The sequence below is a fragment of the Telopea speciosissima genome, chromosome 2 (genome assembly GCF_018873765.1).
Source record: "Telopea speciosissima isolate NSW1024214 ecotype Mountain lineage chromosome 2, Tspe_v1, whole genome shotgun sequence".
Classification (NCBI taxonomy): Eukaryota; Viridiplantae; Streptophyta; class Magnoliopsida; order Proteales; family Proteaceae; genus Telopea; species Telopea speciosissima.
In genome coordinates, this window is record NC_057917.1 from 81420825 (window position 1) to 81434922 (window position 14098).

Sequence of the window (14098 nt, forward strand, 5' to 3'; positions counted from 1 at the left end):
AGAATCAAAATCCAAGTAGGAGGCTGCAATCGGTAACCCCAAGCCAAAACCCACGACTTCTCATTTTAAACCCCATATTCCCTGTTTAGTGCTTTGTTTTCCTTCTATTATCTTTTCTTTTTATTTTCTAAACTACCCCTCTTTCTCTTATATTCTTTTGTCATTAGTTTTTCTTTTATTTCCAAGTGAGTCCTTATCCTTTCATTTTATTAGTCATCATACCCTTTCTCTAGTCTACCTCAGTAACCCTTTAAGATTCCTTTAATTACAAACCTTGTCATGGACCCTTTTGTGTTCAAATTTAGAGTGCGTTTGCCCAATGGAAAGTTTGCTATGTTGTTTATCGATGAAGGGCAAAGCAACAATTTCGTCTCACGATTTGTGGTGGAGATTTTATCAAAGAATGATCAGATCATTATTCATTCTAAGGATTATGTATTCATTGAATTCTCCGTTTCTTATTATTGTGATGGTGCTCATTGTGAAGTGTTTGATTCTCTTCGGTATGTTATTAAATTGGGTCGCGAATGGCTAGAAGAACGAGAAGGCATCGTTGATCGTGACTGAAACTTGTGCACTCTACATCCTTTTCACATGCCACAGACATTCATTCTTCATGGGTTAGTTGATGATGTTTGTTCCAAGTCAAAAGAGGCAGCACCAGTGATACAGCCTCAACCGGAACAGCCAATAGTGGCAACGGAAGATGTGCAGATCGTGGATCAAGTAACGACGTACTCTAGTGCAGTGAAGGCCATTCCCCATCATGAGTTCGTTCTTCCTCATGATTTCCCTGACATGGATGCACCCCCAAAGCTTCAAATTTTGGATTTTCTTCAAGTTGCGGACATGGAACCGATAGTCCCTACTCGTGAGCTTTTATTTCTACCATTCTACAAAACTAGAGGTTGAGTTTTTTTCTACACCAGGGGAATTGTTGCAGATATACTACCTTGGACCGACCCAAACCCAGTTGGGTATCCAAACCAAGATGAACCGGTTCCCAACCATGTTTTGGTTCAGTAGGATATTTAGAATTTATTTTATTTGGGAAAGATACGTAATCTTTTATTTTGGGGTAGCTATTAGACTTCCAATTTGAGTTTTATTGAGTTTCTATTTTAGTTAGTTTAAGTTTTAGGAAGTAATTAGGAGTCTTTTATTTCTCTTTATATATGATGTAATTCCCCGCCGTGTGAGACAGATTTGAAGAATGAATTGTGTTTACGGTTTGAGTAGCCTGAGGGCTGTGTGCGTGTGCACTCTTCTCCCCCCCCCCTCCCTTTTCTTCTTATGCGATTTCTTCTCTCTTTACCCCCTGCTACTCTGATTTCTCCCTAGTTCCCCTCTTCTCCTAAACCGGCCCTCCACCAATTTTTCTCCAAACCCAAGAAGCATGAGGTTGTGGGACTGACCGTATGGAGTCATTTCTAAGCAGCCCAGCATATATCCAATCGACCCATATACTTTTCCTCTTGACAGCAATTTTCCAGATCAATTTGAGAATACCAGCTGAATTTACCTCTTTAATTCTTCGCAAACCAAGGCCACTTCCGATTTGGGGAGGCAAACTGATTCCCAACTCATCGGATGGAGGAATCGAGACGACTCTTTACCTTTCCAAAGGAATGAGCACATGGGATTTTCAATATCACATTGTTTGGACACTTGCTGTGAAGACCAGTTAGTGTGACTGCTTTTCAATGAGTTATATGAGAGGTGGTGAAGACCAAAGACAACCCAGGTTGAAATGGTAAGTAAAGATATGGATACTTGTGCATGAAGAGCATAAATAATCTTACATAGAGTAGAATGGTGCAATAAGACTCCGCCAACCCCATTTTCATCCCCACCTTACTCGTATAATTGTTCCTCCATGTTAATTATCTTTTCCATGGGAACGAAGTTAGTCTTTCTCAAAATTATTCAATTAGCCTAAGCCCTAACATCTAGATCTGTTAACGAGCCAAATTAATTGTATCCAAATGCGAAGCATACAATCATGTACTGGGTTGGTTCACTGAATTGTGATCCATACTGTGTTAGCTGCTACAATTTCCTTTAAAGTTAGGTATCTTCTCTTTATTAGATTCCTTAATTGCTTATCCCATTGAAGTTTGATTTGTTTACATAATCACTTCATTATTTATCACATTACCTATTAGTCTATTACAAATACTTTTTTTTTGTTATTGATTATGCTTACCTGTTTGTTTTTAATCGTAATATGTCAAATCAGAGTGATAAGGAAGAGGAGCAGGAGCCAGAGCCTGAATATACACCTGCTGGCCGAGCTCTAAAAGCAAAATTGTAAGTCTCAAGTCTCTATCTTATATTCTTATTGGTATTGACTCTACTTCTTTCGTGTTGAGATCCCATATTCACTGAAATTTTTAAATTTGAACAGTGTCAAGCTCCGTGCTAGACAAAAAGAGAGGCTTGCACAGAGAAATATGACTGATAGATCTCATCATATTGAGGAACAGCTTGGGCCCGAGTCACTTTCTCCATTCCCAGAAACTGATGCCAAGGAAGGGGAGCAACCAGTTAATCCTGTCAGAGAACAGGCTTTAGCAATTGATTTGGAGAATAAAAACCTTGATCAGCCATTAGAAACATTGAAAAACAAGAGTGACTCAACTCTGACACTGGGCAGACCCTCAAAACCTGGTCACAGAAGTTTCTTGAGCGATCTGGACCTTTCTGTTAGCGCCCCTAATCCTCTTGCATCTGATGTTTTCCTCCATAGCCCCCAGTTCCAGAGCACAAGATACAGTAATTCAATGCCTACCAGCAACCTGTTACCAGTTCTGGGACTTTGTGCTCCCAGTGCTAGTCAGCAAGATTCAGTACGTAGGAATTTTCAGCCTTACACCCTTCCAACATCAAACTGTGGCCAAAGCAGTTTAGGCTTGGGTTTTTTAGAATTTCCTTTTCATCTAGTCCCTGGTGCTGGAACATCAATTCACAGAGATATAAAAGGTCGAGAGAGTACCGTGGATGCATTTTCACTGCCAGATTCATTCTCAGATGTCTTGCCATGTCGAGCCAAGAGTTGCATTCCAGATTACTTTCCATTTAATCTGGTATGTGCTGTCTTCAGAACTATTTGGTGTTCTGCTTTTTTTTCATTCTCAGTTAAACACTTGCATATCCAATTTTTTATGTCTTGATCTTCAACTTAGCCAATATTATGAATTCTGTGGCTATTTTGCAGTATCCTCCTGCAACCACACAAGGAAGATTCTCTGATCCTGTTCATATTTCAGATTCTTCTTTCTCTGCCTTCCAAGAAAATTTGGCACTGCAAAGCGTGGCTGTTAATGAGAACCAGGTACCCAAATTTTCACAGCCAGCTAAGAATTTGCCAAGGTTCCATCCTGACTTCTTACCTAGCTTGTCTCTGGGCACGAGAAATGAAGCTCTAAAAGACTCATTGCAAGATCAACCTGCAATGCCATTGATGCCAAATTTTAGATTTCTGCCAGAGGAACCAAAGTATAATCCTCTGGTAAGAGAGGTGCCTCCCACCTTGGGGCTGGGTCAGGTGCAGTCCTCCTATTCCTCATTACCAGAGAATCATAAGAAGGTACTTGATAATATAATGATAAGGACAGGATCTGGATCAAATAACTTGTTCAAAAAGAGATTAAAGATAGATGCTTGGTCTGAAGATGAACTTGATGCCCTCTGGATCGGTGTTCGTCGGCATGGTCGGGGTAACTGGGATGCCATGCTTAGAGATCCCAAGCTTAAGTTCTCCAAATTCAGAACATCTGAAGATTTATCAGTTAAGTGGGAGGAGGAACAACTCAAGATCTTTGATGGAACAGCATTACCAGTGTCAAAAGCAGGCAAAGCCACCAAATCTACCTCATTCCCTGGCATCTCTGATGGAATGATGATGCGAGCATTGCATGGGAGTAAGCTTTCTAGTCTTGGGACAGACCAGTGTCCGCCTCCTAAATTTCAAACTCATCTGACAGATATGCAATTGGGTTATGGGGATCTAACATCTGCCCTGCCACATGTTGATCAATCTGAACAGTTTGGTATTCCAAATGACCGTAATGCACCTATCCCAACTTGGAAATATAATAAATTTTGGTCAAATTTCAGTGGAGATTTTCCTGCTGGGCCTTCTGATAGGCCTGGAACTTCTTCCAACTTACATTCGGAGCATCCATATATGGTCAATTCTTTTGCAAACAGTAGCTTAAGCTCTCTTGCTGCGAATTGCTCAAGCAGCTGTGATTTTAAGCAAAAAGAGGATGAACAGGGTGCAAATAAATATTCTAAATTGCCTAGTCTTTTGGATCGATCACTTTCATTGAGAGATTATCATAACAGCATGCACTGTGGTGAATCCACTAGTCCTGGGGTGCTGCCTGAGCCCAATAAGCGGCCTGGTTTTGGCTGTTCTGCTGCGATGGATGACACAAAAACTAGTTCTACTACAAGCAAGCTTCCACATTGGCTGCGTCAAGCTGTCTGCATTCCTGCAAGGTCACAAGAGTCTGATCTGCCTCCAACTGTTTCGGCAATAGCTCATTCTGTACGCTTGCTTTATGGCAAAGAGAAGTTGACAATTCCGCCATTTACTATTCCAGGTCCTCCCCCTTCCCTGCCAAGGGATCCTAGGAGGAGTCTTAAGAAGGAGAAACGTAGGTTGCGTAATGTCAAGCGGATGACAGCTGACATTGATGAATCCAGCAAGAATTTTCAAAGCTGCATGTTCGGTGACAATGTTGCTTCAAGCACCATTCCTCTGGGACCGCCATTGCTGCCACAGTCAATACCTGGCAAATCAGGGCTCCTGTGCTGTGAATCTGATCTCAACTTGCTGCCACTAAATTTAAAGCTGGTGAATTTTCCATCATCATCCAATAGAAACCACCCCAAGAAAACTGGTACAGGTTTCTCTACCTCTCCTGAAGTGCTTCACTTGGTAGCATCTTGTGTGGCACCAGGCCCACAGTTATCACCAGTTTCAGAAATGGAGAGATCCAGCTTCCTTAGGAGTGAGATGCCTTTGCTGAAGGTTCCTGAGGATGTTGGTGAGGGTGGAAGCTCCAAATTGGAAGTTGCACAAGAAAAGCCAAAGGCTGTGCGGAGCTTATTATTCCCTCTGGATCAGGTACCCAAGGATAAAACTGACCAGACTGAAAGTGGGGACTCAAGCAAGACTCATTCGGATCATTGTAACATCGATCGGCATGAAGTAGAGGAAATATCATCTGAGGAAACTGTCTCAGATGAACATGGGAGTGAACATGAACCATAGCCATTTTTCCCTCTATATACCTTGTGGCTTCAGACATTTCAGCAGCAATTATTTTGTAAGATTTGTTGAGTAGCATCAGTAGAATCAATTAGGATATCTCCTGTATAAAGCATCTGTAAGAGAAAAGAAATATATGTATAGTTTTTTCATCTCATTTTGCATCTCATCTTAGTCTTTGGTCTCTCAGCCCATGCCCATTAGAAGCAAGTTGTGCTATTTCCTGAGAATAGGTATCTTTATTAATGTTTTTCCTTTCACAGATGGGTTTAAGATGTTGAACAGGTGGTGGTTCTACAGAAGAAATTCCAAGGCCAGGGCTCCAAATTTTGTGGTATTAGTTGTATGACTTGCTTGTTGACCCTCTGTGCCCCTCTGTGCTTCTGTTTAAATGCAGTGTGGAACTTTGTCAAGGAGATGCAAATGAATGCAAGAAAGAGTTCTCTCTCTCTCTCTCTCCCTCTCTCACTCACACACACACATACACATTGTGTCGAATTTGTGTTACGTTCCGATTTGCTCTGCACATGTAAGGCAAGGGCGATGATAAAAATTCCCTCTGACACAAGATTTCGGATGGTGTTCAAGATAAAATTCCCACAGCAGTTCTGTGACCTTTTCCACCTGAAGAGACTCCAGTCAATTAATCCTTTTCTGAAGTTAGAATGATGCAGCATTCATCATGTAATTGTTGTGTCCTCTGATGGAATGAAATCAAAGCTGTTGTTGTAGTTGAATTATCATGAAGACACTCTGAGCTTCATTGACGATTATGTGAAAATTCTTTTTGAGGAGATACTTCACCAAACTTCTGCATATGCAGCCATGTGGATCAAGTTCTTACAGCAGAATTGGGTTTTCATGAGGCCGAATGTAGTATAATTGGATGATGGAAATATGTATGAAGCCTCGAATCTATTCAAAGGATATAAATGTTTCTAAAATGAAAAATCATGTGGTGACATTGGACTTTGTTGTTCCTGGTAGATGAGTCTGTAACACTATTTTCTGTTTCAATAATGAGAAAGGTCATAGCAACAATTGAAGAGAAAAAGGTACTTGTTAATTGTTATATGCCCTCTTCATGCTGAATAATCATGCTCTTATGTTTATGTAGATCTCTCCATGGATTACCATTTGTTGATCATTTAATGGCCTTGGGTTTGATATGAACGGACCCAAGGGTGATTTATGTCATGTTCTTTATAGATGAACCAACATAGGGGGTGGGAACTGACCACCGTGGCCCTCCTGATTGATGCCCGCACACCCTCTCTCATTGGCCAGGGGGCTGATGCAGGACCCATGCTCCCGGACACAGTTCATTTTTCTTTAACATTTCTATGGAAAAAAGAATGCTGCTTGATCGTGCGCCCCTATGCCCAAACACAAGGGGTGGTGAAATAACCACTCCGCCTCCCATGTTGGATGCCTGGGTGCGTGTTCTCATGATTCAAAAGGTTGAACCAACAGGTTTGGGAGCATGGTTTCAAAAACCGGTCCTGATCATCCAGTCATTCCGAGCTGAATTGAAATCAGTTAAACAGTTGATGTTTAGTTAAGCAGGTATTTGAAATCGTTTTTGTTGGAGAAGCCTAAGAAACCCAAGGAGCCTCTCTTCCCCCAGTTCCAAGCTTCTGTTTCTAGTTCAAATGGAGAGTGAGATCTGCGTTAACCAAATAAATATGCCCAGTAAGATAGGGTTAGAGAACCTTTGCCCTTAAAATAATTTTATATTTACAGAAATACCCCCTTAACAAGCTAATAGGTACATTGCTAAGACACCTATTTCTAAATTGTCCAGCTACACTGCTCAAGATTTTTTTTATTTTTTTATTTATTTTTTTATTTTTTTGGAGACAGGAGGGGTATCCGACTTTAGGCCGACTAAATCCCCCCGGGCTCATACATGACCCCCGCACCACGCACGAACCGGGAGCTTCTAGGCCCTAGTGAGCCTCAGGCGGGTGGTCCCAAGAAATTATGCAGCGGCAAGGGTTTGATCACGAGACCTCGCTTCCTAAGGCGGAGTCTCATGTCCCCTCCAAGCCAGCTGCGCTAACCCCTTGAGGTTAAACCAGCTACTCAAGATTTTATTTCTCTAAATTATCCCAAGTCCATTACCCATTGGTCAAAGGAATGTTCTTATCCAACCATCAAGGCCCTTAGTCCTCAATGAACTGAATCTGGACCCAATTGAAAAGTAGAAACTATTCATAAATGATTTTCATTTTCATAGACAAAGTGTGAATCTGAGGCATATGAATTCTATACTGTATTCAACCATGAACGTATGAATTGCCTTTTTCTTTCTCCTTCTTTGTTCAGTTTCTTTTCTTTTTTTTTTTCTTTTTTTCTTTTTTTCATGAATATGAGGATGAGAGGGGCAGAGAGAAAGAGAGAGAGAGTACCCAATGGGTTCCACAACAGAACTCTCTCTCTCTCTCTCTGAACCATTAACCATAGATTCTGTCACTAGCCTTTCTATCACTCTGAGATTTCAGAACCCAACCTGCTCTTTGTGGCACCCACTTCACCACATGATCTTCTCTTTAATTCGATCTTCCCAAGTCTCAAACAGAGTTGCTGTTCTCTTCAGAGAAGAGATTTTAAACCATTACACCCAAAACCCAAAAAACTTAACCAAAAAAATAAAAAAAAACAATAAAGAAGCTAAAAAGAGCGACAGGAAATTAAGAGATCCTCTGCATTATCCAAAAGTTCAAAACTAATCAATTTGGAGAGAGTACAAAAAATTGTTAAAACCCATTAAGTGCAAAATGAGACTGATCATCAAGTATTAAAGTATGAATCTCTCTTTCTCTCTAAAAAAATAAAACATGGGGATGTGGGATACTTGAATCAGCTAGCCATGATTTAATATTCACATCAAATAACATCTAAAAAACAGAGTTACAAAACCAACCCAATTAAGAAAGAAATTTATGGATTAGTCAAGAAGAAATGAAAAGGATCAAAAGGTAGAAGAATGTGAGGTGGGTATGGGGAGAAGCCTTGGAGGTGCATTATGAGGTGTGGCAGCGAACCTGGAGGAGAAGGTGAGCAAGTGATGGTAGTTATCATCATCCAACATACTTCCACAACCACTTGTGTCGAAGTTGAGTGCATAGCTCCATGGATCATACCTGCAATGGAAGGTGTTGGTCTTGTTATTATTATTATTATTCACTGTTGCTGCACATAATAACATCCACCTCTGTTTCTTCAGTTTCTTCACTAGTCTCATTATACTGCAACGGCCGTTCTGTCTTCTTGAAGTGGCTGTAGGAGTAGTTGAGATAGCCGGAGTGGAGGTGGAGCTACCACCTTCACCACCACAATTGGTGGTAGATGTCTGCTTTGACCACCACAACAAACCCATTTGTGTCATCTCTCTCTTATATCATACAAACATAGAGGATGAATGAGTGATGTCTGTGAAAGTGAGAGAAGTTGAGAACTGATGGGGTTGGTGTTAGAAACTTCTTTATATAATGGGTGAGAAAGTTGCAACTTGCATAGGTTTTTCTCTAAAAGAGTCAAGGGATCATTTGGCTTTTTCTTTTATGGTCAAATTAATTTCCCTAAGTATGTTAACATAGTAATCTCTTTCCCCTTTCCAAAAATTTCCTTCTCATTAACAAAAGGGTATTTTTTTGTTCCCCACCTCTTCTTCATTGGGGTTTGGAATTGCAAGAAGCCAAAGAAGTGATGGAGTGTGTCACAAAGCATGTGGGTACTTTGTTGGAAGGAGTAAATTTTTGAAGAAAAAGAGGTTTTAGTGTGATTTCGGGTAATTGTTCCACAATGGAGGCTCTCTATGGTTCAAACTCCAATTTTGTCACTTCCTTCTATAAAATGTTGCATAAGTGATTTCTGGATCTAATCTAATTTTGGGTGAACATGTTTTTACCCAATAGAGGAGTGACACATCAAATCGTTATTGGAAGTGAGAATGGTCTAAACTTAATAACGCTAATTAAGTAGATATAATGATAAGCCTTACAATTAATAAATTTGAATGATCTGAGATTTGATTTGGTATATTGAATTGAAAATATGAATTTTTGAATTTATTTGTATACTTAGGAATGAAGATTTCCCGTTTAATATAGGTTCTCTATATTTCTTTGGGTGGTAGTGGTGGTGGTGGTGGTGATGGTGGACGTACGACTTAGAAGCGGTAGTGATGGTGGTGGCAATGAAATAGTGTGATTTTACTTTCATTTCTTTTTAAACGGTTGAATAAGACATTCATCCTTGTTTAAACACGTGCTAATTAAAGTGGGAACTCATAATAGACTTGAAATTGATTTCAATTTCAATTTTAAAATCATAATTGGAAAATCGTATTTTGAATGGAAAATTTAAAATCAAGGTAAAAAATGACGATACTTGATCATACATTATCTGAGTCGAATAAGACTCAGTATTTCACTTGTCCAATAGTATAAATTCAAAATGCAATGATATATCGTCAAAGCTATTTCTGATGAAATTGATTTTAAGGAATAGAATCCAACCAAGTGGATACGGGTCGGGTTTGTTAGTAGGGGCGGTGACGTCAACGCGTTTGTTAGTTACGTAGTTCTTAGATTTCTGGTTAGATATGAATAGATTCGGGATCTAAGGTTACAAGGCGTCGTCAGACCCGTACAGAAGAAACGGGCAACCAATGAAGAGTTTCGGAAGAAAATGACTCAACAGATAACTGACAATCTGTAAAATAAAAAAGCACAGAAAATTTCAAGTATATTTGTTTGGGCCCCACTGACAATTATTCCCCAACCCCCTTACAATGAATCTCTAATTAAACAACCTTTCTCTGTTTTTTTTTTTTTGTTTGGATTATATTTGGAAAAAAATTGCTGACTCAGCAACACAGACTACTCAGTCGCTGCTGATATACGACCCCATTCTGATTCTGTTAAAGTGGGTCCCACTTAATTTCTGTCAGATTTGGATGAAAGGTGTGCGACTTGTCATTAATGCGTGGATGGATGGCACCAAACTCGTGAGTCGTGAGGTTCATTCATTAGGCCACCACGCGCCACCTACTTTTTCTTTTTTCCTTCTTGGGATTTATGGACCGCCGTGTACGGTGGTGCCTTTTCAACCGTTGAATGGGACACACAGCTGTGCATAAAACCTATTGCCTAGAGAAAGAATATGAGAAAGGATATGCGAAGTCACCCACTTCACCCCATGTGATCTAATCTCTCTCATACTTCATTTTTAAGCTGTTTCATCTTAATTAATTTTGAAACTGATTTATCATAACTTCATTATGTATATATTTTTCGAATACATATGTAAAATGACAACTTTACCTTCATTGAAAGAAAAACACCTTAAAAGAATTGTCATTTAAAAAAAAAAAGACTTAAATAGAATCATCAATTAATAATAACTTTAAGAGCATTGTGTTGAAGCAAGTCTATGAATCTTTAACTAGAATCCAATGTATGGGAAGAAATCGTTTGATCTATAGCCTCACTGCGAGTCTAGGCGTATCAACATGATGCGATTTTATATTTCATGCATATAGTATTTCCACTCTATGCCTAGGTGCGGAGCCACTCAACAGGTAGTGTTCTTTTTCCTTACATATATATATAGTATCAATGTTAGTAATACATATATAATACTATAATTCACTAATTTAGGATTTTGTGGATACATTTATATTAATAATTTTCTTTTGTTTTTGTCCAAATTGTGGAGGGCGAGCCTTAGTGCAACGGTAAGGTTACTCCATTGTGACCAAGTGGTTACGAGTTCGAATTTAAAAACAGCCTCTTTGCGAAAGCAGGGGTAAGATTACGTATAGTATGCCCCAGACCATGCAATGACGGGAGAGAAGTAGTTTTTCAAGCTAAGAACCTAAGACTTCATCTGGAACCAGACCACCTACCCCATCATTAAATTATAACCAGCACATTAGTTGGGATAACAGTGCCTATGAATGAAATGATTCACATGCGCACTGAGGAAGAAGGTGTTATTTATTCATATTAGGGTTGAATTTAAATTGCCCAACATGTATTGTTGCCAACTACATATGTAATACTCAAATTCAAACAAAATCATTTTCTGACCTCTATCATTTAAACCATTAGGTTAATTTATTAATTATTAATGGTCCTTAGTTGATTGGGATTTCCTAAAGTCTATATTTTTGTATCTTGTTTGACTGTGTAGTGAGATTGCAAGTAAAGATACCATTTACAACTCTCTCAGCTCACATTGTTAAGGTTTGATAGGCCTGATTGCAAGAACCAACAACAAACAACCAAAAACCTAAATTAATGGCAGGTACCCTGAGCCAGTTACTGACTCTGTTACAAAGTTACAAAAAACCAAGAAACTCTGTGAAGAAGAGTAGAATTGTAGAAGACAGCGGAATTGCTTTTTAAGTTTTAACAGTTCACATAGTACAATTATTTCTTGATTGATTAATTGATTCCTTGTTTTTTACTTTCTTTACTTCTCAAAGGCTGGCTTAATCTTCATGAAGTGATACATATTCACTTTTAGCTAGCTAGTCAAGATGATAGTGAAATTAGGGTTGTAAGTAGCTAGTTTACATGCGTTATAGCTTAGCTAGCCTGATTGGTATCAAAATAGGATTTTGAGAAAGTGTTTTTTTGTCATTGGACATATCTCTCTCTCTCTATATGCTGTGGGAGAATAATCCAAGTTGGAATTGTAGTAAAAAATTTTGTTGGTCTGGACACTGAAGTTTGAAAATCTCTCTCTCTCTCTAGATGCTATAGGAAAGCTTCTGCAAGGGTTTGGAAATTATACACTTAAACAAGTATCTTACATTGACCAAACCATGATAATTTCAAACCCTTTTCACCTTTAAATTTTCAAATATTATCTCTTTCCTTGATGTATCATGTCACAGTTTCCAATTTTGATAGGAATATTATCTTAATCAATGTTAGTTTTGTTTGATAATGTCTTCCAATGATCCTTTGGTCGCATAAAAGACAAAAGGAAACTCCCAATGCAGAAAAATGGTGCAGTGCATTGGATCTATTGTGTTTAAGAACATGCGCTAGTTTGAATCCCTGTACTTATAATAATCTTAAAATTTTAACCCATAAAGGTTTCTGTCATAATTAGCTGGAGGATCCAGCCTAGTAAAAACAAGGGTATTTGAGTCATTTCACAGGCGGCCTCCCTTATGAAATAACCAACCCCACTTTTTTTACCGGGCTGGATCCTCTAGCTCCCTCCACGGCTGGAAGAGAGCCAAGTCCCTTCTGTCAAGGTATTCGGCTTTCCTCCAACCGTGACAGGAGCTAAAGGATTCAACTCAACAAAAACAAAAGGGTTTTAAGAGAATCTTAGTTCATTCTCTTAAATGAACAAAACCCCTCTATTTTTTATGAGCAGGATCCTCCAATTCCCGCCATGGCTGGAGGAGGGCCAGGTCTTTTATCAAGTCCTTTCATATATATGTTTTTTAATCTTTTGATTTTGACTGGTATGGCATGTCTTAAATATTAATTTACCTAGACTAGACTGTTAATTTAAAACCCATCTGGGAATGCTAACTCAAGAACATGCCTCAAAGGGGTTGATACTTGATGCTTTGTGTTATTATTATAATTGGGTTTAAAAGGGTTTTTCCTTGCATGCATGTGAGGCTAAGCCAACATTTTGCTTGATTAGCTTTTAAAATGAAGCTTATTTTTTGGTGGTGTGCCATCCATCTTTGAACATGTCTAGTTCTTTTGCCCTTCCATGTGAAGGAACTATATTGTGGTCGATGCCAAAATTTCAAATATAATAATCTTAATTTATGATTAGTCGCAATTTCTTACTTATTAATTGAATAGATTACAGGAGGTAATGGAGATTATAACTTTTCTAAGTTAGTAGGCATCACAAGTCCTATGAAGGTAACAACGGTAAAAAAAAGATATGTTGTAACCTTTTTTTACTGTTGACTTAAATAACTTTTGGAAATAAGATTATGGGCAATCATTTTTAAAGATGTTTATTAATCATTTTCAACCCAAAAAATACTGAATGAAAGAAAAAATAAATAAATTATTTATTAATAATAATAATTTTTTATAAAAATATTCTACATTAAAACAAACACAACCTTAGTGCAAAAGGCACTTCCTCTCTCTTGTAATACATTCCTCTAAGGCATAATGCTGACTTGTACTGTAAGACTTATATTGTGTTTGGCATGTATTCACAAAATAGAGAAGAATTGGTTTCAGAATGCCTTTTAGACCTATAATCTATTTCAAGAATGCATTACAGGTTGGTAGTGCATTCTTAGAAATTATACCAAACATAGCTTCTTTAGTTTTTCACCCATGATCTCAAAACATCCGAACGCTCTATTTATTTAACGTGTATTTTTTGTCTCACTGTCTCAACCTCAACATTTTGCGGGTCCTAAACCCACTCTTTGAAGATCTCAACTCTAAATTGTAGTTTTAGAGAATGAACCATACAACTATACTTTTGAAAACTTTAGAATTATATAATAGACTTTTTGAAATTAGAGCTACGTTTGAAATAATTTCTTGGATTGCATTATCAACCTAGCATGCTTACGAAACGCAGCATTAGTTTTTTTTTGGTAAGGGAAAAAAAGAAAAGAATGAAAGGATGAAGGAAGGATCTAGCCTCTAGCGTTTCCTAGTGGAGATGGCAATTAGGAGGATTAAACGGGTCGGGTTTAATGCTGGATAAATTCTGCCCCGCTCCGTGTGCGCGACAGCGCGTGAAACGGATATAATTGCAGTAGCGGTCGAATTTACGAAATCACCCCTTGGAAATCGT

General features: G+C 38.6%; 1 protein-coding gene across 3 annotated transcripts in view; it reads left to right on the forward strand.

Moving 5' to 3' along the window:
* Nucleotides 1-5438, forward strand: part of LOC122650239 (protein CHROMATIN REMODELING 4-like) — a 32815-nt gene extending 27377 nt beyond the window's left edge. For all 3 annotated transcript variants that reach the window (XM_043843589.1, XM_043843590.1, XM_043843591.1), the window contains 3 exons: nt 2240-2310; nt 2408-3086; nt 3218-5438. In XM_043843589.1, the coding sequence (XP_043699524.1) occupies nt 2240-2310; nt 2408-3086; nt 3218-5284 (2817 nt within the window). In that variant the 3' untranslated portion in view covers nt 5285-5438. The remainder of the gene's footprint in view (nt 1-2239; nt 2311-2407; nt 3087-3217) is intronic.
* Nucleotides 5439-14098: the final 8660 nt, after the last annotated feature.